At 38.1% G+C, this 23,212-nt stretch overlaps 2 protein-coding genes across 3 annotated transcripts in view; one reads left to right on the top strand and one right to left on the bottom strand.

Moving 5' to 3' along the window:
* mta3 (metastasis associated 1 family, member 3) overlaps positions 1 to 14,354 on the bottom strand; it is a 32,876-nt gene extending 18,522 nt beyond the window's left edge. Inside the window, exons 1-10 of one of the 2 annotated variants that reach the window (XM_015034467.1) lie at positions 14,052 to 14,354; positions 11,092 to 11,159; positions 7,667 to 7,760; positions 4,496 to 4,622; positions 4,256 to 4,319; positions 3,308 to 3,425; positions 3,082 to 3,184; positions 2,273 to 2,372; positions 1,777 to 1,965; positions 697 to 771 (exon numbers count right to left, since the gene is read on the bottom strand). In XM_015034467.1, the coding sequence (XP_014889953.1) occupies positions 697 to 771; positions 1,777 to 1,965; positions 2,273 to 2,372; positions 3,082 to 3,184; positions 3,308 to 3,425; positions 4,256 to 4,319; positions 4,496 to 4,622; positions 7,667 to 7,760; positions 11,092 to 11,159; positions 14,052 to 14,079 (966 nt within the window). In that variant the 5' untranslated portion in view covers positions 14,080 to 14,354. The remainder of the gene's footprint in view (positions 1 to 696; positions 772 to 1,776; positions 1,966 to 2,272; positions 2,373 to 3,081; positions 3,185 to 3,307; positions 3,426 to 4,255; positions 4,320 to 4,495; positions 4,623 to 7,666; positions 7,761 to 11,091; positions 11,160 to 14,051) is intronic. The other variant, XM_015034468.1, reaches the window with a different exon arrangement.
* A 2,684-nt stretch (positions 14,355 to 17,038) lies between these two features.
* kcng3 (potassium voltage-gated channel, subfamily G, member 3) lies at positions 17,039 to 22,870 on the top strand. Its single transcript, XM_015034466.1, has 2 exons — positions 17,039 to 17,664; positions 22,075 to 22,870. Exons 1-2 carry the CDS (start codon positions 17,039 to 17,041, stop codon positions 22,718 to 22,720), a joined length of 1,272 nt encoding a protein of 423 aa, XP_014889952.1. The 3' UTR covers positions 22,721 to 22,870.
* Positions 22,871 to 23,212: the final 342 nt, after the last annotated feature.

Genomic DNA, 23,212 nt, shown 5'->3' with positions numbered 1-23,212 from the left:
AAAAACAACAAGTCGCTCTAAACAGAAACCAATACACTATCATCCTAAATTTGCTTTTTCAAAATGCCTAAAAAAGTTCTTCTGTTTTCTGTGAGTTCTCACTCAATACCTCGAAATCTGTGAGAAATTAAAGATACAGAATTACAAATGTAAGCAATAAGACAATAGAAAACTTTTCCAGACTGGGTAGAAGCTCATGTTTTACATTTATGGCTTTCCAAAGTCGCAGACATCAAATTTTAGACCAAATTTCTACCCTTCAGACTTTCAAATGCAGTTTTACTGGCTTGCAAAGTTTAATACGAGCCATAACTTAGTTTGAAAAGTTAGAGCCGAAGTTTTCAAAGTTGAACTCAAATCAATAATCCCTCCCTGAGGGTGAGAAACTACATTTGGAGAATTTTTGTTGAGACACTCTGTAAGGGAAAGAAGATGACGAGCGTAAATGTAAAGCCTTCGTGTGGCACAAACGGCTCGGCTGCAGGGAGAAAGTTTGTTTTCAGTTCATTATAAGCTGCTTAAAAGGCTCCCTGTGGAGTTTTTATTCATTTGGTCCTGATTGTTTTTGGTCTTGCATGAACACGGTAAACATAATCTGTAATTTCACACAGCAGCTCTGAGCTAATTAACACAGAGAAGCTGAATATCTCCAAAAAAAAAAAAAAAAAAAAAAAAAAATCAGGGCAGCAGCCTCACCTGTTGCACATATCTGTCTGTGGTCTTCCACATGTAGTAGTACTCTATGATGCTGGTCAGGGACTTCCACGGCAGCTTCACGACGCAGGAGGAGAGGGAGACGGAGAGCAGATTAATGATATTAATACCTCATGTTCCTGCCGTCTGGGCGCAGAGCGTTCATGTTTATTCATGAGACGTCGTGACCACAAAGGCTGGGAGCGACTGACTTCGCTCGCTACTGGCAGCACATGACGACACGCGCAGTGATTCACATGCTTAATACGTATTCATGAGCACCTGCTGCAGCTGCACTAATTCAACTGAATCCTGGTTGTATTGTTGAAGTTCAATTAGAGAGAGATTAGAAAATGACAGAGTTGTCCAGATGAGGATTGAGAAGGAAAACTGCAAAATTTTCACATTCAGAAAATTTAGGGATGAAACAATTAATCAAATTATTCATGATGAATCGATTATTAAAATAACCGTCAACTGATTTAGTAATTAGAGAATACAAACTCAAAAAATGGCTACTTGCTGAAAGAACAACATACTCTTTCAATCCAAAAATGTACAAAAGATATAGATGTTTTGCATTTAAGATAAAAAAAAAAAAACAACACCTTTATCTTGTCATAGTTTTATATTCCTCTGGTTCAAATTCTGTTAAAAATCCTCAAATAAGAACCTTCTGCATCCATTTATTAATCAATAAAGACAAAAAAAGTCAGACATGTTAAATCAAGCAGAAACAGATGAGCTTTTCGAAGTATTTTTAGCTGCAGATGCATCCTTTGCTACAAATGATCAAGCATGCACTAAATGAAAGCTTCCAATGCATTTTACGGCAATAAAATGTTTATTTTCATGTTTGATGTTATTTCTAATAATGTAATAAAAAAAGATATAAGATTTATCAGATTAATTGTCTAATCATCATAATAATTATTTGTTAGCTGTAGCCCTAATAAAACTTAGTCTGTGCTCCACTTAAAATCAGCGAAAGTTTTGAAGTTTCTCACAGCAGATCAACTTTTAAACTCGCACAAAATTAACACCAAAGTCGCAATTCAGTAAGAAAACGAACCAAACACCTACAAAGTCTTGTCGGATGTCGTTGAAGTCTTTCCCATATTTCTCTAAAGCCTCTTCAAACATGGCCGCTTCCGAGGCGCTCCACTCCTCCATCTCATCCCTGCAGAGCACCGGGCCGCCTGCCGGGACCAGAACGCTCAGAGCGCTGGACAGGTCGTAGTTATGGCGGTGCAGCGTGTCCATCGCGTGGAACTAAGAGAGAACGAGGGTTACGATGAAATCCTACTTAGAAAGCAGCAGCGTGAAAGAAACGGAAGCACCATTTAGAGCTTCTTCTAAAACATTAAGACACTTAAAGCATCCTGCAGGTTCCTAAATAGAGACGCTAATATTGAACGCAACAGAAACTTAAGCATTTATATCATCCAAACATTCATCCCAGATATGTTAATCTGATTACGAGTGAACTCAAAGTGCTTAGAAATGCATCTTGTTGACTGAAGCATTTATAGAGTGAAAATGGTGGGTCGTTTCCAGAAAGAAAGCGTGCCCGACTCACCAGTGTGATGTCTCGAGAAGCTGCAGCTGCGCTCATGTGCAAGCTTGGTTGTCGAACTGAGCTGCTGCAGTCCAGCGCTCGGGCAAACGTCCCGACCGCTCTGAAAAAACCCAATGACAAACAAGAAACCCGTGAAATAAAAGCGAACAGGTGGAGTTTTCCCCAACTTCACTATAAATACGCAAAACATGCACACAAATAAGAGAACCACTACTTTGATGATGAATTTTTACTCAAGGAAAAAGTAGCCAAGAACTTACTCCAGGAAGAGTAAAAAGTAAAAAAATTTTTAAAGGACCAAAATGAAAATAATTCACATAAATAACATAATTACAAAATCAGGCAAAAGAAAATTTTTTCCAAGTTAATTTATTTCGATATAAAACCTAAAAACTGCAGGTCTGTGTCTGGTGAATGTTTGGTTTGTTCTTCATTCAATAAAATTACTCACAGTGGGTAACTTCACCCAAAACTTACTTTGTAATAGTAGCAATACTTTATAATAAAATTACTCAAGTAAAAAGAACAGTGTAGTAAAAATACTCCCAAAAGTACTTTTTTTTCCCCAAGTAAATGTAACTAGTTACTACTCAACTCTAAACACTATTCATCCAGAAACATGCTTTTTGTAAAACAGACTATAGTTAGAACCACATTTGTTCTATAAAAGTTTAAATTAAATGAGAAAATAAACATTATACATAAGACACAGCTGAACAACTTAGTTCAGCCAGGATTTATGATCTTTCTGACAGCAGATTGGGTTTATGTGACCATGAGGCAGCAAACCGAGCAGAAAGGTGACCTACCGCGCCACCACTAGGAACTGGTCTATCTGTTTGTCGGTCAGAGGACACTCTGGATCCCAGAGCTTCTCTTCCAGTTTGGACTGGTCCCTGTCATCTGCCTCTCCTGCAACACAAAGGAAGCCTCTTACAGAGCGAACTGGAGCACGATTACTTCAGAGAAACCAAGAAAGGGAAAATAATCGGCCAAAATGTTCAAGCGAATCTTAAACAATAAACTGCGACGCACCCTCCTGCAACATTTCAGGTACGTCTGCCTGAAAGCGCGGCCCCACTCGGATCTCTCCCTTGTCGGCCAGCAGGGTCTTCTGAGTCGGGTCGTACACCAGCGAGTAGAAGAAAGTGTCCTGAAGAGAAGCAGAAAGACGTCACTGGATATGACTGCTCTCTTCTGTCAAATCCACGAAGCTACACAATCAATATAGAGCCAGGCAATGTGGGAAAAAAATAAAGAAAAATCAACACCTTTCTGCAAGAAAAGAGTGGCTACATTTAAAAGCAACTGATAAATTGTCAGGCGAGAATGTTTTAGCAATTTATTCATTTAGCAAACTGAACTAAGTAGTTCAGACTTTCTTGGTTGTAAGTTCTGCCTGAACGATCTGGTAATGTTGAATAAAATATGATTATAAACAACTAACTGGTTCATTAGGGGATTTTACATCTAGTTTATAACGATATGTAGCAGTAGGTTATGAATTAAAATTGTAATCTATGCAGACCAGAATCCAAACAGACTAAAGCTCATTCACACAGCAGCTGAATGCGACTCAAATGCCAGTCTGAACCACCCAATTCTGATCTTTTCATGGAGAAAAAAATCTGATTTGCATCATTTTATATGTGTTACTAAGTCAGATACGTATCCGATTGTTTTCTGAGTTATGATTCTGCACCGGCAGAAGCCAGACGGAGTAAATCCAAATGTGAACAACGTCTGAAAACTATAATTATCGAACAGAGTCTTCCGTGAAAACACCCTAAATGAGATCAAACCTTTTCAGGTTTATTTCAGCTTTTCATTTTGTGAAGCTAAACCAAGATAGAAGTCAAATAAATGAGTTTAAAAGGAATCTAAAATTAGGAAAAAAGATAAGTGTGGTGCATTATTCCAAGATGTTCAGATAAAAGATCAAGCGGTGGTAGCAGATCTGGTTTCCCCCACCCTCAGGCTTACCTCTTTGTCAAGGTATGAAAGAACGGCTTCCGTCTCGTTCAATAAAGCGACGCTGCACTTCCCCCTGATGGAGAGGGAGGAAGGGAAGCACGCACCATGTAAAACATATTCAAAGGAAGTGGCCTGTGCCTGTAATGCATCTGTGGCTGAATGACTTGTCCACGTGCGCTGCCTGCAGATGACGAGCGGCGTGGCACAGAGAACAGTCTGCATGGGTGTGTGAGGCTTGTGTTTCAGTACCTAATGTGTGTCGCAGGTAGACTCTCATACTGTCGGGAGAGGAAGAGCTCTCTGTGACGAAGCTGGTGTTTCTGTTTGTCTGTGAGCTCGGTCTCTGTTGGGTTCTCCTTCTCTTCTTCCAACTCCTCTGCAAAAGGCACAAAGAGAAGAGGCCAAGTCAGAATAAACCCACCGAAGAAACAAGCAGGAGGAGGGGGAAGTCTAAGGGGTTAATTTTGTTTTGTTGAATGATAAAAGTGCTTCAAAATCGAAAACTTTCAATGGAATTTATGTAAGATTAAGAACGGGCAAATTTTTGGTTTTTGAAGATTTAATTTGTGGAAAATCTGACTTTTTATGTTCGCCAATTAACTCTTTGGGTTCAGATCAGAATGATGTCGGTTTGCCCAAAATCCACCATCCGTTTCACAGCTTCAAGTTATTTGGACTTTGAATTCAAGTCAGCTCTGACAGAATATTAGGATCAGGATAAGATTTTATTTTATTATTATTATTTTTTTAATAAATTCATGATGTTACAAGAATACAATGAGTGTAATACAGGAATAAAGTCCTAATATTACCATAATAAAGTCGCAATATTTGGAGAATGAAGTAGCAATTTTATGGGAATGCCAACACAAAAAACAACAAATTATTCAAACTTTTTTCTAATTAAAATGAATTTTTTCTAGTAAGTTTAAGACAGTCTTCTTGTGCAATTGCATCTTTATTCTGCTGATATTATGACTATATTATATTCTAGTAAAGCCTGGCCCTAATATTAAGTCATACAACTCACATAACGGATGATTAAAATAAAAGCCAATTTTTGAAAATACTTTCTAACATTTGCAGTTTTTGTTTTTTTTTTTTAGAAAAAAAGAGGAAAAAACGGTTAAAATCAGAAACTGAATCCAAGTACGGGAAAAAAAAGTAGATTTTATTTTCAAGCCAGCCCTTCAGACAAACCTAAAATGAGACCTGAAGAGCGGGATCCATCCATGAATACTGGATTTGCTGGTTTGGAGCAGCTGAGTCAACACAGAAAGACAACAGCAGCAGATGAGCGCAAAATGCTCAAACTACAATCCAGAAACGGCTTAAATTACTTTCCAGTGGATTTGTTCAACACTAATGAAAACAATGCACTTTTATGATGGCTGTAAAACATTTTTGTGATCTACTGACAATCATCAAAGTCCTTTATCAAGTTCAAACTACCAAAAGTCTCAGATTCTCAGTCCTGAATGCAGGTTTGCCACTTTAAGATTAAGAACAAGTGAGTTATGCATCAAGCCTGATTTTCTTTTTGCTCTGGTTTCAGGAACAAAAGGAATCAAACCAGTTTGTGAGCTCATTGCAGAATTTTCCATTTCCTCCATGATGGAGCTTGAACACAATGTTCTGAGTAAAGGGGCTGCAGCTGCTTCAGGGAGATCTCTAAAAAATGAAGTTGGAGGAAGCAGAGAGATGCAAAAAGCTGTTTCAAAGTAAGCCTTATTTTCTAAGAACGCTCCACATATTACAGACGTATAGTTTGATCCGTGGAGCCTTCTATGTTGTCAGCCTTCTGAAAATCTCAGTAAAGATTTATAAACCAACAGAAAATACAGGCAGGAACTGCAAACACTGAATGTTAACATAAGTTAAAGATCATAAATATGGAATATTAGTGGAATTTTGTGTAACTGCAGAGCTGTGTAATGCCAACTGCTCTCATACAGAATGGATGAGCCAAAATCTAATAGAAATATTTAAAAATTTATCAGGCTCAAAAGGCTCCTGTGTCGTTAACATAAGTTAATCTGATATTTATTCTCAAATATTGAATTATGTGGTGCTAAAGTTTATTTTTCTAACTTTTCTTAAAGAAAAATAAATATATTGTGTGATATGTTAAGGTATGGAGCTATAATCTGCATTGTAAATAAGATGTTGTAATTCTTGTCTTATTTGTATAATTGTCTTCGGCTTATGATTTGGAGGATTTTACTTTACTTGGAGATTCTGGAGAAAGCTGCAATTTTTGAAAAGATATTGTCTTATTTATACAAAATATTGTATTTATTTTTATTATTTTAAAAATTTTTTTGAGAGGTATTGTAAAATAAATAGCGATGATGCAACAATTTGATAGTAATATCTGGATCAGTCCCGATATTGAAAAGAAAATCTAGACGTATCTGTGACAATGTGGCAGATCTATGCAGTCTAATTCTGTACTTTGTGCTCTCCGTGACATCATGCTTTATTATTTATTTTACATCATATTTATACTTCCTAATTGCCCCTTCTGAACCATTTGACAGAAGGTTTGTTGCAGTTTATTTTACATATTTGACCACAGCAGTCAACTTATTGTTTTTGTCAGCTTCTTTATTATTTATTTTCCACTGCTTTGCTCTGACTGAACAAATTAATGTTGTTTTTACATGTTAGACCCAGTTTGTGAAGCTATTTGTGTATTTAGACACGATGCTGCTGATTAAATACCAAAATCAGAAAGATTTCAAAACCGTATTCGAAACATTATGAAGGAAGGCCAAACTATATTAACTGTGGTTCAAATGTAACACTAAGAAACTAAAAATGAATTAAACTTAACCTTCCTTAAATTTCTTTCACCTTTTCTCTCCCCCTACTTCAGACAGGTATTCAGTTTTCCTTCACTCCTGAGAGCAGCACACAGTTTCAAGCTGGAAGTGTTTGTTTTTCAAAATAAAGCACATTTTAACCTTTCATGATGTTTAAATTCATTTCAAACTCTGATTATGGTGAGTGTAAGAAAATCTAGGATATGTAATGTATATGCTTTACATCGTCCTAAAATATAAAAAAATGTTCTAAAGAGCTTTTATTCTGAAGGTGTGGTGGCTTTTATTTTGCCACGGTGTGATCAGTTACATGTAGAGGAAATCCTGTGTAGTGCTTTTCAAATACAGGAACTACAAAGTGCTTCACGCTACATACACATTCACCCATTCATACACTAGTGGTGTGATAGTGGTAAGCTACAATGTAGCCACAGCTGCCCTGAGGCAAACTGACAAAAAGAGAGGCTGCCATTCAGTCGCGCCACCATTAACATTAATACACAACATCCAGTTTTTCCTCTGCAGTTTATATCCATGCACTTCTCCAAACACAAACTTCAGCTGTAACTGAAAATGGTCTGAGCCAGCGACTCACTTGCGTGCTTATCCGCGAGCTGGATGAGGCTGTGAGAGATGTCTCTCCTTCTGTAGAAACAAACCACCTTGGCCTCGACATTCCCACTGGCGGTCTGAAATAAGAGAGAATGAGGATCAAGGTTGGCATGAAGAAATGCAGCAAACAAGCCCATCTACACGACTCCAATTTCCCAGAAGAACCATCTCCTTTGTGCATCCGTCAAGTTGAGACAAGCTGGAGAGAACAGTAACGGTTTAAAAAAAGAAAAAAAAAAAGAAAAGCTGATTGATTTATTGTCACGTTGTACAATTAGTCCAACGGGTGGACTGACAAGTATTAAATGGCAAAACTGATGCTGAGTGATTTAATGTGGGAGAACAGGTGCATCTTAATAATAGACAAAAAGTGATTTATTTCAGTTATTCAACTCATTAGATGAAGTTGGCATATAGACTCAGAAATAACTGATTCATTAACTCAGGGGTGTCAAACTCATTTTCGTTTTGGGCCAAATATGATCATGAATGCTCTTAAAGGGCCGGTTGTGCCAGAATGTATTGGTAAAACCTGTTCATAAACTGTTAATAAATCCTTAAAATTAAATAATATTGAACATCGTTTTAGTCCGTCCAGGATTTTACAATTGTTTTGTGATTTTTTTGCGATAAAAATCAAAGTGTTTGTGGTACTAATTTGGAAATATTTCTGCTTTTTTATGTCTGTAAATGTGACTTTTTATTACTCGCTGTTTAGATTGTGGACTATAATCTGACATTAAGGCTGAGGCATCTGTTTAGTACAAGTAAGAAACTTTTTGACAATTTTTGTGGAAAATCTGCTATAAACTACCAATATTAGTGCAAAAAAGTGGAGCGACTCGTTGATTTTGTGTGAATTTCCATGATAATTCTCAAGAAACAGGACGTATTGATTGATATAATTTGGCAGTAAACATAAAAACTGAACTGATTTGATAGATAAAGTAATACTTAAGCACATTTAGGGTTTCATCTAGAACTTGGAGGGCCACATAAAAACTTATGGCGGGCCGGATATGGCCCACAGGCCTTGAGTTTGACACAATTTAAACCACTGATTTTACTGATAAGATCTTAAAGTCAGTTTAGTTTTTTTAAATAAAATTATTAGTGCAAAATGAGACCAACAAAGTAAGGAAAGGGTGTTTTTTTTAAATGGTTTTACAAAGCTAGACGCCTTTTTCATTTTTAGCTGGACAAGAAGAAGTGCAGAGAAAGGAAGAAATGTAGCAAATATATGAAACTAGGAAAGCTGCAGCCTCATTCAGATTGTCTGCTTCATCAAAAGGTTTTCAACAAAATCTGAATATTCTTAAAGGGCCGTTTGGACTAGAATGTATAGATAAAACCAATTAAATTGTTAAAATATCAATACATAACTGTTTGTTTCAGCATTCAATAAGTGTAATATCTTTTCACACTGATCAGTCCAACCAGGACTTCGTAATTTTTTTTTTTTTTTTTTTTTTGCAATCAAAATCACAGATTGTGTGGGGTTAGTTTAGAAATATTTGTAAGGAATTTTTACAATATTTGTATGATGCTAAAATTTACTTTATTAATTACCCTGTTGGTCACGGATTATAACTTGACATCAAGTAAGGCTGAGGCAGCTGTCCCTTAAACCCAATATTTCTGGCCAATTTTGAGGAAAAAAAAATTCAGTAAAATCAGAAAAAATCTGGGGCTCTGTTGATTTTGTGTGAATTTTCCGGATTTGTGAAAAATTGGACGAACTTGTTGATGTAATTTGGAGGTTAGAGGGCCACATAAAAGGCGACAGCAGGCCAGATTTGGCCCCTGGGCCTTGAGTTTGACACTAGTGGTCTACACCATCATGCGGTGCGCTGCTGAGTCGATAGTAATCACTGGAACCCTCCCTGACGAGATCAAGCCACAAAAAGGTCACTGCTGAAACTGCATTCTGATCAAAGTGCTTTAAGCATAACAATGGAAAGTTTCGTGGAAGACAAATTGTGCAAAATCAACAGGGAGAGCCACAATTTTGAGAGGATTGCAAATGCAAAGCACACTGAAGAGTTTGAGGATGATTCAGTAAACGTGGCTTTATATATTATTCAGGTCAGATTTATGTGATATTTCAGTTCTCAATAAGCGAGAATGACGGAAACATTTTTTCCACATATTACAGACATATCTGTTTGACCCACTTCATGTTTCTTTATTGAGATGATTTTATTTACTCCTCATCTGCCCCCGTTCCCAAAAGTACAATTATTATTTTCATTAATAATGATCAAATCACTGCGTTTGATCGACTAGTAAACTAACCAAACCAAAACCACATATGGAAAATTCATGGCGTATTGTTCAGAGGAAGCAAACACTGCAGACAAGTTGAAGGTTCATCACCTCTATGAAATACAAAAGGAGCCCCAACCAATTATTAAATGTGTATAATGATCAGCTCAGAAAGTTTCTTTTGAGTTGTGTAAATCTTTGAAATTGATGTGTGTGTGTGTGTGTGTGTGTGTGTGTGTGTGTGTGTGTGTGTGTGTGTGTGTAATGAACTTATATAATCCACCAATTTCACTTTTTGGTCATATTTTAATCAAAAAAGGTGCATACTTGTTTGCAATCAGCAGATCAGACCAGGTGTGTTTTTGATTAGAAAATAAGAAATATATAGTGAAGCAATACAACAGCAGAAGTCATGTTACTCACCCCTCACTATCTCAAGATTATTTAGCAAACAACGAAGATAAGCGACGTATAAGCTGCTTTTTCTCTGCAAAGCAGTAATATTACACTGAATGTCTCCACTGAGAGCAAAGTGCAGCCAAAGTCAAATTCCTTGATTGTGTGGCGAACAAAAAGTCTGATGCAGCAATTCCCCGTTTTGTCTCCATTACATTAATACATTTTTAAAAATAAATAAAACCTTTTTTGTCATTTTTTCACTAAATATTTGTTTCCAATTTAAGTATACAACTCCATGCAAGCAAGTCTATATTAACAATGCAACTTTTTGGTCTGCTTTGTGTTGGCTTAACTGACACACTCCTTGCAGACATGCTAAAAGAGGAACCTGTACACGTGACCAAGCTGGAACAGCATCAGATCATGTTGCAGATTTATTCCAGGTAAAAGCTGGTATCAGATTCTAGCTAACCGTGCATGCTAAGCACAAATACGTGGGCTTTAAAAGCCTTTATTACAGGTATTATTACGTCAACAAGCGCACACGCCCTTACAGGTGTGTCCAGGAACAAAAAATAAAAAAAACGACAGTTGGGAGACAAAGGAACACCTGTCAATTTCAGTCAAACAATTAACACTTGAAATACCAGAGCGCACATAGACATAGGGGCAATAGGTGGAGGTTGCAGGCAGGAATCCTGCAAATTCCCCCTTCGGCACAAAAATGACAAACAATGCAGTTACCTTGTTGAGTTCTTCTATCCGACGGATCAGGTAAGGGTTACTGGAGGAATTTTCAAAGAAGACGTAATCTGCAACGCCAAACAAGAGGTCATCAGAACATCATAGCCAAAATAAACACACTTATGACAAAACAAATCCAACTTCAACTGTAGGAACATTTCTATTTGTAAGGATGTAACGAAAATGACTCCCAGTGAATTACAACCAAAATAAAATTCCCGAAAGCAAATTTATGAAATACCGTAGAGCATGATTTGTAGCTCTGAGACAGTTACCAGAAAAGTTGGACTATGGGTGTAGAGATCCCGTAACCTTTCAAAACTTTAGCCAATTTCACATTAATTATCCTTCCTTTTACCCGTTCTCTATTGTTCATGCAGACCTAAATCAACATTTTCCAAAAACATCTAATTGAACAGTCAGACTATGAGAACCACAATGGAAAAGTTTATATCAAAGCTTGTTTATGTATTACAGTGACCTAGTCAAAGTCCAGACAGGCATCTATCTGATCTGTAGTAAGACTTGAAAACTGATTTTCAGAAATCCTCTCCATCCAATCTGACTGAGTTTGAGTTAGTATTCAAGGAAGAACTACCAAAATGTTCTGTATATAACATGCAAAAGAGACTTGCAGCTGCAACTGGAGTATAAAGTGGCTCTATGAAGTCATAATTTATATTTCTAAAAAAAGTATTGTTTTTGTTTTACTTCAGAATTATGCATTACTGTGTGTTGATCTGTCAAATATACTCTTAAAATAAAATCTTGAAGATTATGTCTGCAAGTTGACAAAATGTGCCAAAGGTCTGAAAGCTTCTGCAAGGAAGCAACTTAAATAAATTTAAATATTACGGTAGTGAAAAAGCATCATTAGTCATTTTCACACTCAAAATCCAAGATGCTTCTGACATGATTAGCAGCAGACAGTTCACATGTGATTGTCACTGTTACAGACCTACTACCGCTTTCCTTGTGAATAAAAACTGATGATTATGTAAATAAGGTTTCAATAGAAACATGACGGCTGCTTAAAGCTTCCTTTTTTTAAACAAAAGGTGATATTTCTGAGACTGGAGTTGGTTTAAAATGGCGGTTTCTGTCATAAGTTATTTCTGTTACCCTTCCTCAAAAGTCAAATTTCAAAATGAAATTTAATTCCATCTAAAAATAGAGATTTAGACGACAATCCAGCCTATTTTCTGCTTAGCCTAAGTAAGGTGCTACTGACTCTTGTCTCTGATTCAGGAGCGATGCTGGAGTGACTAGATTTTTTTAGTTGGATGTTGGTTTTGGATGCTGTGCAGCTGGAAGGATCTTTCTTCTTACTTTTTGACTTTTAGACAATTATCGATGCATAACCATGGCAATAAGGTATTGTTTTCACAACTTGGAGCAGCTAATTAGCGTCCCAAAAGCTCAAATGATATCTGAACTATGACAATAAATCCCAAAGAAGTTGAAAAGGTGATGCAGAACAGAGAAACAAGGAAGAGGTTCAAGCCATCACTTTCCCCCTAATGGGGAAAGGATCTCCTACGTTTCTGTCCGGCTTTCTGACCGTACAGCCAGACAGATTTAAAGAAGAGTGGCAAAAGCAAGTGAGATGGATTAGCAGCGCTTTCCAACAACTGATGTTGTCAACCAGGACATCCTACTGTGTAATATCATCTCTGCGGCCTGGAAATTGAGCTGTTAGCATGTCATAAAGCATAAACAACAGATTTGGTCAGAAGGTTCTTCAGATTCAATGCAAGACTGACTGCTACTGTAGATCCTTCCTGCCCACAGCATCACCATCAACAACAACTAATTAAAGATACTTGGTTGAGTTACGACAACATTTAATATAAATGTACATTTGAATTTCAAACCCTTTAATCATCAAAAATTAAACAGAATTCAACCCTTAACCCATTATTACCCTCTGTGAAATGCATTTATATAATAAATGTGTTTCAATTTTTGAAATGCATAATTCATATAAATGCATGTGATGGTTTAGTGAGATGCACATGCTCTGTGTATTACGCAGGAGAGGACTTGAATGCAACGTGGAGTTAACAAAGAGCACCTGAAGGCATCAGAAATGAAGATAAGATACATTGTGATGTGGAAGTGGTTGCCAGAATGGCAAAATATATAGTTTACGCTGCAACAAACAAATGATGCATCAAGGCATTTAGGATAACTTTCCATTTTGAGGTAAAGGAAAGGTTGAGTAAGAGCAAATGAAGGTGTAAGGGTTCAGCCCAGCAGACGCACCGACGCCATGAAGACAATAATTTGATGCTGAATTCCAGCAGAGTGCTAACGAGCTAGCTGGTCGACCAAGCAGACCGACTTGATCACTAACCACACTATAAGTCAATGTGTGTGTAATGTTAAGCGCTACGGGGGAAAGAAGGTTTTAATGTCACAAAGATGGTCGTCCAATTACAATGCAGAGATAATACAAGGAGGAAGAGGACGGTGAGCCGCGGCTTGTGCTAACGTTAGCTAAATAAGGACTCGTAGACTAATGGCTGCATGCCAGAAGAGGCAAATACAAAGGCAGCCTCAGACTGACCGAAATGAAATTTCACAAGCCGATTAAATACACCTCCAGCCGTGGGCTAACACAGCTGGTGGCTCTTCCACGTCCACCGTGAAAGCATTTAGCAACCACTGTAGCGGCTAACAGTGCCGACAGCTGAAAAAAAATGTTTACATTACCAGGTAGCCAGTTAGCGAGCTGGCGGCTAGCTGCTGAGAGGCCTGACCCATTTTGGATCCCAAATATTAAGAAAAGCTCACCTTCCGGCTCCAGCCTCACTCACATCTAAACATGCAGCTCAACCGCATCTCACCAATACACGCACAATCACTAACATATCACCAAATAACACAAAGGAGATCCAGAACTTAGTTGTTTCTGTTTGATTTTTTTTTTTTAAAAAAGGATCCACTAACATACATACCTCCGACCCGGTACATGTTGGCCGCCATTTCTGCCCTCCCAGCGTGTTAACGTAAAGCATAAACTAATCGAATTGACATAAATTAATTTTAAAATATATACATCTAAAACTCTGTTTTCTAAAAAGACAACGTGATTTTTAAATTACGATCGTCGGGACTCCGGATGTGTTCACTATCAGGGGAGAAATTTGGCTACTCAGACCCCCCTTCCTCCTCCTACTCCTCCTCTACCGATTCGCAGCAGTAGCTTATTACAATACAGTAAACTCAGAGCGGCCGACAGAAGTCGGATGAACCCGAAAAACCACTCACTGTTCGGAGGCGGCGGAGGGGGCTGCGCAGGCGCAAACACAGGCACGTCGAAACAACGAAGTAATATGTCTTTTATTGGCGTTTTATAAGATAGATCAACAAAAAGTAGCCGTAAAATGACCTGGTATGAATAAAAGTTGTTTTTTTTTTACAGATAAAAACATTGAGAAGTATTAAAGATACGCTCTGTATTTGCATTTTGACACACTTAAATGTTTAAAATTAAATAAAATTTAAAAATACTTTATTGATTCCAAAATAGGCATTAAATGTTGTTGTGACTCATATTATTGAAGATTCTTTTAAAAGTTATTGTAGATGCTGATGGCTGTGTGCAGTAAGGATCTCCTCTAGTGGTCAGTATTACAGCGATTCTGAGGGAGCCTCTGACTGAAGACACTGTTGTTGTGAAGCAGTTTCAAAAAGAAGATGCTCAGGGTTGCCCATATTTTTTTATTTTATTATTATTATTATTATTTTATGAAGAATCATTCTTTGCACTATTATCTAGTAATTCCAGTAGTATCCAGAAAGAAACCAGCCTTCTTAATCAGGTTGTTTAGCCTTTTTTGGTGCTAGCCAAACAGATGATGGAAAAAGAGATTACGCTCTACACAACAGTCATTTTGCACCTTACTGCAAACAGTGAAGTGCTTAAACTTCTTGAAGAAGTAAAGTCTGCTCTGTCGGCTTCAATGTTGCATCTCTAGTTCAGTCTGTCCAAGAGAACGCTGAGATATTTATATTCCTCAACCACCTCTACATTTTCTCCAGTGAATAAAAAGTGGTTTTCATCATGCTGTATTTCTTAAAATCTATAATTATCTAAAGATAACATGGTTGTTTTCCCACCATGACACAAAGCGATCCACCAGCTCTCTGTACTCACCGTCTTTGATAAAACCAACTACTGCAGAGACATCTGAGTATTTCTGCAGGTGACAGGACTGTGACTTGCATTGGAAGTCTGGCGTGTACAGTATGAAAACCAAACATTAACAAATATTTCACTTCAGTCACACAGAACTTGAAGAAATTAATAAAACAAGTTTTAAAATTTTGATTTCATTTGTTAAGGGAAAACAAACTTGCCAAAGTAATCTAACTCAATGTAGAAGAAGTCACTGCTTTTATTAGTGATTTATTTTGGATTTAATTCACTCTTCTTCTTGTCACTTGCTGATGTACTCCTGGACAAGATAGTCAACGCTAATTTCCCTATAGTATTAAACACTTTGATTGATCGGCATGACTAGAAAAATATAGAGTCAGTCCATTTATTGCCAAATGTGAAGAATAAAGAAACTGCTAAAAGGAAAAACTATCTCACGCTGAAAAAGAAACATATAAAACCCCTATGTAAATAAATTCAGGAATAGATGAGAAACAAGGTTATTAGACAGTCCTAAACATGTTGCCAAAACATCTGTAAAATTCCAGTGAACCCCTGAGGGAGTCATTATCTGCAAAAGTTAAAAAAAACATGTCACAGTGAAGAAAGCCTACAGGAGAGGCCAACCAACCAAAGCTTAACTTCAAGAACCCATTAACGACTCACCCCGGAGGCCACAAAAGAAAATAGAGCAGCATATAAAGCAATGCATGACAAAAAAAAAGACACCGTTAAAAATTGCATCCAATGGAAATTTCTAAGGCAAAATCCACTGCTGGAAACACAAAGGCTTGTGTCACATTTGTCATACAGCAAATGTTTGGGTAAGTATGCGGACTAACGAGAGAAAAGTGCAGCTTTTGTGGAAAACTGACACCAAATTTCAGAAAAAGAACAGACATGGTGGTGGTCGTCTCATGGACTGCTTTGCTGTAACTGATTAAACTAGAAATTCTGCTCTCTACCAGAAAATCCTGAAGCCAATTGTCCAACTAATCGTTTCATGACCTTTGCTCAGGTCAAGCCTACTTATGTTATGCAGCAGGGCAATGAATGAACCCACAAGCCAAAGACTAAAAAAACAAGCTAGCAAATAAATTAAAAATAAAGGTTTTGTATTGGCCCAAACAGGTGGGGTAGCTGAAGCGAGTAGGACTGACTTATCATGTCTAACTGATGATCTAAAGATTTGTACAAGATATAGATGAACAAAGTTTTCAAATGATCCATTACAGCCTATTTTTTTATTGCTAAAAAGCCCAGAACTATACATGTATAGCATGAAACAGAACAATACATTTGAGTAAATAGTATGTTTGACTCAAAATAGATTGAAAATGCATTTTTCTACATTATTTCCACTCAGTATCATTAATTGAAAGCTGTCCAAATACAATACTATTACCTCTGGGTTTTTGGTTAAATTCTGACAGTGCTTTTTCAGTGTGGAAACAAAACAACAAGCTGTGGTTTTACCGTGGGGGGTTTGTGTTTCTCGCTGCGTGCGCGCATATGACATCACGGATGGGACTGGCTCGCCTTGAGTGGGGTGGAGAGAGTTTTATCCAGACCACAGAGGCAGAAGGAGCGGGCAGTGGGAGAAACAGACGAGATTTAGTTTCATCCACACACGGACCAAACCTATAGGTCCGCTTCCAGGAAAGGCGAGCCACGCCCCGGGGGCCAGGGGAGACCGTCCGCTCCCCCCAGGTGCCCTGACTCCTGAGATGAAAGGAAGAATGGACAGTGAAGAAGAGTTTTAGTCGGGTACAGGTCGCCAAGATGAAGTTCGGGAAGAGCATATGCGTGTTGAATGTGGGGGGAACCCGGTACGCCTTCACTCGTGAGGTGATCAGGGATTTCCCACTCCGGCGCGTCAGCCGCTTACATGCCTGCGCGACCGAGAAAGAGGTCCTAGAATTGTGCGACGACTACGACCGGGACCGGAACGAGTTCTTCTTCGACCGCCACGCGCAAGCTTTCGTGTTCATCATGCTGTACGTGCGCTCCGGCAAACTCCGGTTTGTCCCCGGAGTCTGCGAACTGTCCTTCTACACCGAGATGCTGTACTGGGGGCTGGAGACCGCGCACCTGGACTCCTGCTGCCAGAAGCGCCTGGACGAGAGGATGTCCGACATCGGGATGGACAGTCTCTCAGAGGGGGACATCATACTGTCCGGGGATGAGTGCCTGACTCCGGAGGAGACGGTGCAACAGATTGCGCTCACCGGACGTACCAAATGGCTCGAGAGGTTGCGCAAAACCTTCGAGGACCCTAATTCTTCCCTGGTGGCGCAGCTTCTGGCTTCGGTGTCCGTGATTTTCGTGATTGTTTCTATGATCATGCTGTGCGCCAGCACGCTGCCGGACTGGAATACCGCTAAGAAGACTACCGTGGAAGAGCACAGGTAGGCGGTGGTGTGCGACCAAACTGCAGTGCTTGAGGGGCTCCCCTCAGTGAAATGCGGTCAGACATTGAGGCGCAATGAGATGGTGCTCTTAAGTCCTGTGCGTAAAAGTGAGACACTTCATGAATAAATCTTTCAAATTGAGTAAAATCCACCACACTGACTCTAAATATAGTTTGTCACTATGTCAAGTCACTCTTTGTTTTGCTGTTTTGTGGTAAAATGTTGTTTAATCGAGATAAACAAACTCCCACTATCAGGCTTCCACACCACACCCCTCTCATCATGACATCACATAAGGCATAAGGTGACGAATCGAACCTCCTCAGAGTATTTTTCCACATATCTCTGCAGGTTCTTCATGTGGTTCTGTTAAGTAATGAAAACTAGTATTTTTCTCTCAATTTTAGGTCTTAGAAAGTCTTATTTATGTGAAGGGAAGATGGACCCATATGCTCAGATATCACTAATTTGAGAGCATTCAAATCTAAAAACCGGATTTGCCCCCTTTTTTGGATCTATTATTAGCAATGTAAACTGATAACCGCACATTTCTCTTTATTTTATAAAGTCAGGCTTAAGCACAAAATTACAAAAAGAAATGTTACAGTACTTTGTGTGACTCTTCTTTAATGACATGCAAACTGTCAGAAGTGATAATAAATATCACCTTTCAGTACATATGGTATGCACTGCAGCCATATTGGAAACAAAACTCCTGTTTGTCAGACAGGGAACTTGAACATGCACCATTAAGTTTCATTTAGTTACGTCTAAACTTAAGCTCTGTATGTACAACATAGTTAGTATGTTGTTAAAATGCCAGGATGGAGGGTAGTAGAAATAGACCTGTAAGATGGATTTTAATGCCAAGAACAGAGCTTTTTTGGTGTAAAATTGCAAAAATAATTCTATTGCTCAAAATAAAAACTCAAGTTTCAGACTCATGTAAGAAATTTACATAGACTTTTGCTCTGAGACTTAACTATCTTATGTGATAATGTCTTAAAAATAAGTTTGAAACCCTGATCCAGTTCATTTCGATATTTTTAATCAAATTCTTTCTTCAGATGTATTCACTTGTATTAAGTTTGCCTGCAGAGAAATGTTACAGTATCATAGAGTTCAGGAAAATTTGCTTGTACAGAACAGTCTGTTCCATTGTAGTGATCAAAGAAATAATCACCCATCACCCAGGAAGAGGAGCTGATGGAGTGAAGTGAAGCAGAAGGAGTGCAGACTGCATCTGGTGCCATTTTATGAGGGACAAACATGCTCAAAAACTAACCTGATGAAAATACTCTATTAGTACAGAAAATGATGGGAAATAAATATCCTTTATTGTCCCAGAATGGTAAAATTAGCAGGTTTAAGGTAAATGGATGCATCCAGATTAACACAAAAGCAAAAACGCATAAAAACAGAAAAATAAGAATGGAAAACTGTACAGTAAGGGCAAATTTTAAAGGATACAAAAACTTAATATTTCCAGTTGTAAGAACTAATCAAATGAAAAGAATCAGGAATATAAAGCTGTATTTTATGTACTGAATATAAATCATTGTCATCGTGACCTTTTGCTTCACTTTGTCATCTCACACATTATCCTGGGATCACTGTAGTCAAACAGGTAAAGTTGCAACATATTTCTTTATTATTTCACTTTTTTATACAGGTAGATCTCACAGCAACGTGAAGCCTCATTTTTAAAAGCAATCTACTTTATATGTACATAACAATTTGATAGTCATAAAAGTCTATCCAATTGTCTCGACAAGGTAAAACTTAGATAAAATAAAAGAAAATACCAAAAAAGCATTAAGAGCATAAACAGCCACCCACTGAAGATTTCTCAATTTACCTTAAGGTGTTTAAAACCTTTAGTTCAATTAAGCTGCACAGCTTCAGATCCTGCTGTAATTTAAGAAAATATATATATATATTTTTTTCCAGTTCAAGGAAGTCCAAGGAAGTCAGATAAAATGGTAAATGTCAGGTAACCAGAGAATGCACTGTACAATGCCGGGCTTTTACATCCTGTAGTGAACCTCAGCATTTAGCCTGTAAGGAGCTAACAGGAACATTCATATAAATAATAAAACCATAATCAATGTGAGGTAAAAGGTCAGCTGCCACAGGTTGTTTATTCATGTTAAATGAAAATTACATGCTTTAATTCTATGAAAAGAGCCTTATTTGATTCTCATACTATCAATATTTGACATAAAAGACAGATTTTCAACTAGTAATATCCATTTTTAACAAGAAAAATTAAATTTGTGCAGACAGGATAACAGGGAGAGTAGCAGAGGTTCTCTTTTAGTTTGAAAACAAAATACCTTTAGTTTTGTCAGTATTGAGAATTAATTTGAAATGCAACAAATGTGACTGAATAATGTCAAAAGCAGCCTGTAGAAGATCGCAAATTAAGGCAATGGAGTTTCCATGGCGGTAAACAACTGCGTCATCAGCATAGAGATGGACAGATATACCAGACGCATTATCCCCGAAGTTATTAATGTAAATTTAACTCCAGTCTGCCAGAATCTGATAAAAACAACAGAGTCACTGTAGCATTAACTCATGCAAGCCGTGCCTTCACACAAAGCAATTAAAAACACAGACATTTTGATTCTGCCTTAAAATAATTTGATGAAAAAAAGACACCCTCATATATTTGCAAAGCCTTTATTAACAAACAACTCACATTCAGCGATCCAACATTGATCATATTTCTATTACTGGATCTTGATGGAAACTCCCAAACTGGGTCAATTTATGACTAATTCAGTACAACTAATATTAAAAATAAAACACCATTCCCATAACAGATAGACTGAAAACAAGACTGAATTTTAAATCTTTTCAATCTCCAGATCAAATCATAACTGACAGTTCAAATACCTATTTTACGCCTGTAAAAAAAACATTTATCATGCACCTAAGCCTGCATGGTATCAGTTTAATAAATTATGAAAAAATACTCAGAAAAATCCTCTAATCTCATGTGTAATTAAATTTAATTACACATATTTTCTCTCAACTTTGTTTTACATTAACTTGAGTTTTATGAAATATGACAGATTATGTTCCCTAATGCAACCAAAATAACTCTTAAACAATCTACTGTTATTTATTATAGTCATGAAATTTCCATGCATGAGTTGATAATGGAAAATTACAACAAATAACGTCCAAAATGTGAAACAGAGCGTTAGCTACTGCTAACTATTTCCCTTTATTGATAGATTTAAAATGCATAAATGAGAATGTTACCATTATTTGATCAGGTGGAAGAAGCGATAGGAAAGTCTGATCTGGTCATCAAAATGGCGGCCTGTGAAGAACGATGAGGTTTCATATATCTAGAATTGAGTCATTTTTGATCCAGTGTTTGGTTAAACTTCCCAACCTCTGCCTGGCAGCATAAACTGAGCATTTGGGTTAAAGAAATAACCCAGCAGTTGTTAGTGTATTAGTGGAAACATGGTAAATATATCCTGGTGCTTGGTAAACTGGCGCCTCTGAGGACATTATGCTCATTGACGAGTTTCAGACAACCCCATCAATCATTAGCATCCTCACATGGCTGTCACACAAGCCCCCTCAGAGAAAATCAATAATGAATCAATATTATCTACTAAACTTGAAGTGTTAATAACAGAGGGAGCTCTCTCTCATTTCTCTTACCTTTTCCTTTTGCGGTCTCACAAGAGGGCAGTTTCAGTCTGAGTGACTCTTTTGGTCACAAAATGAAAACCTGCATTTCCATTTCTGCATTGTGTTTTTTTTTTTTTTTTGCTACAGCCTGTCCTCTGAAGGAAGTCCTGAGGAATCTATTTTCTATATAAGGTTAGGTTTTGTTCTCTCAAGCTGGATGTAGCTTTGAGTTTGGAGCTTTTCCAGGGGGTTAGGTAATCAACTAAAAGCGTAGCTCGTACTTGGGGCCAAAGGGATCCAGTTTCATGCCAGAAGATGATGCAGTTTTCTCAGCTGCTTCATAATTTGATTTGATTCAATTGTGGTAATCGCTACAATGTTGGAACATGCGGTCTTTGCTTTCTTGAATCTCGTTTGTGTCAAATACCAGCGGGATGGCTTTCTAATTCAGCTTAATGGCCGTTGCTGTGTTAATTGGGGGATTAATTGTGTGGCTGATTTTGTCACAATCACTCTTTAAGGCTTTTTCTTCTTTCCCTGTGTGGAGTTTAATTCAGCCTCTTTTTCTTTACTTGTATGTCTAAATTTATTTCCAATGATTTAAATCCTCTTGCTTGGCTTATTCCTGCCTCACACTGACAGACCAAGTCAAGCAGTATCTCACATCAAGCGTACTGTTATCTCTCTGGAGCTCCTCTTCCATTTCCTGTTTATTGTTGAAGTCTTTCTCTCTCCATCTTCCTTCTTTAGGATAGTGGAGGCAGTGTGCATCGGCTGGTTTACAGCTGAGTGCATCGTGCGCTTTCTGTTGGCCAGAGACAAGTGCGACTTCATCCGCCATCCACTGAACATCATCGACGCGATTGCCATTACCCCCTACTATGTCACCATGGCAATGGCCGGAGCTGGGATGCCGGGTGCCGGGCTCGGGGTCGCTGGAGTGATACTGCGCGTGCTGAGGATGATGAGAGTGTTCTGGCTCATGAAGCTGGCCAGACACTTCCTGGGCCTGCAGACTCTGGGGCTGACGCTCAGGCGCTGCTACAGGGAGATGGTCATGCTCATGGTGTTTGTCTTCGTGGCCATGGCGATATACAGCGCCCTGGCACAGTTGCTGGAGCACGGCTTGGACAATAACTGCCCGAACCAGGACTACGCCAGCATCCCGGCCGCCGCCTGGTGGGTCATCATCTCCATGACTACAGTCGGGTACGGGGACGTGTATCCAGTGACGACTTGGGGACGAGTTCTCGGGGGGATGTGTGTTGTGAGCGGGATTGTTCTCCTGGCTCTGCCCATCACTTTCATCTACCACAGCTTTGTTCAGTGCTACCACGAACTGAAGCTCCGCTCCGCTAGATACGCACGAAACGTGACTTCAGAGATTCTGCAGTGAACCACATCAGACACAAACACAGCAAACCAGAGGATCTCCTTGTGAAATAACCAACTGTGTGAACTGCCCTGTCTCCTGGCTTTGGCACACTGCAAAAACACAAAGTCTTACCAAGTGTTTTTGTTTTGTTTCTAGTGAAATGTCTCAAAAGACAACTAACTCACAAGTAACTGTTCATCCAGATATAGGAGCTTGTTTTAAGACAATAACTCTTTAATATTAATTTTTTTAAAAAGTACAAGTTCCATTGGCACATTATTGAATTTATAACATGAAAAAACTGCGTTATTATGAGTGAGTACTGTTTATTTATTTAAACCAAGCTCCTATATCTTGCTAAAAAGCCAATTGTAAGTCTATTCATTTGTTTTCAAGTGTCCAAATATATTTGCACTAGGATCTAGACAAAAAAAATACTTTGTAAGATGTTGTGTTTTTGCAGTTCAGCATTCGATATTGTTGCTTTACATCGTTGGTGTCCAAACTTTTTGC

The sequence above is a fragment of the Poecilia latipinna genome, unplaced genomic scaffold, assembly GCF_001443285.1.
Source record: "Poecilia latipinna isolate Pla-1442-1.1 unplaced genomic scaffold, P_latipinna-1.0 Scaffold299, whole genome shotgun sequence".
In the NCBI taxonomy this organism is placed as follows: domain Eukaryota; kingdom Metazoa; phylum Chordata; class Actinopteri; order Cyprinodontiformes; family Poeciliidae; genus Poecilia; species Poecilia latipinna.
The sequence above is the reverse complement of the archived record's forward strand: the minus strand, read 5'-3'. Positions and strand labels throughout refer to the sequence as shown.

Excerpts from the sequence above, each read along its gene's own strand:
- kcng3 (XM_015034466.1), top strand. The coding sequence starts at position 17,039 with ATGAAGTTCGGGAAGAGCATATGCGTGTTGAATGTGGGGGGAACCCGG. Across the intron at positions 17,665-22,074 it reads ACTACCGTGGAAGAGCACAG|GATAGTGGAGGCAGTGTGCA; the intron begins GTAGGCGGTGGT and ends TTCCTTCTTTAG.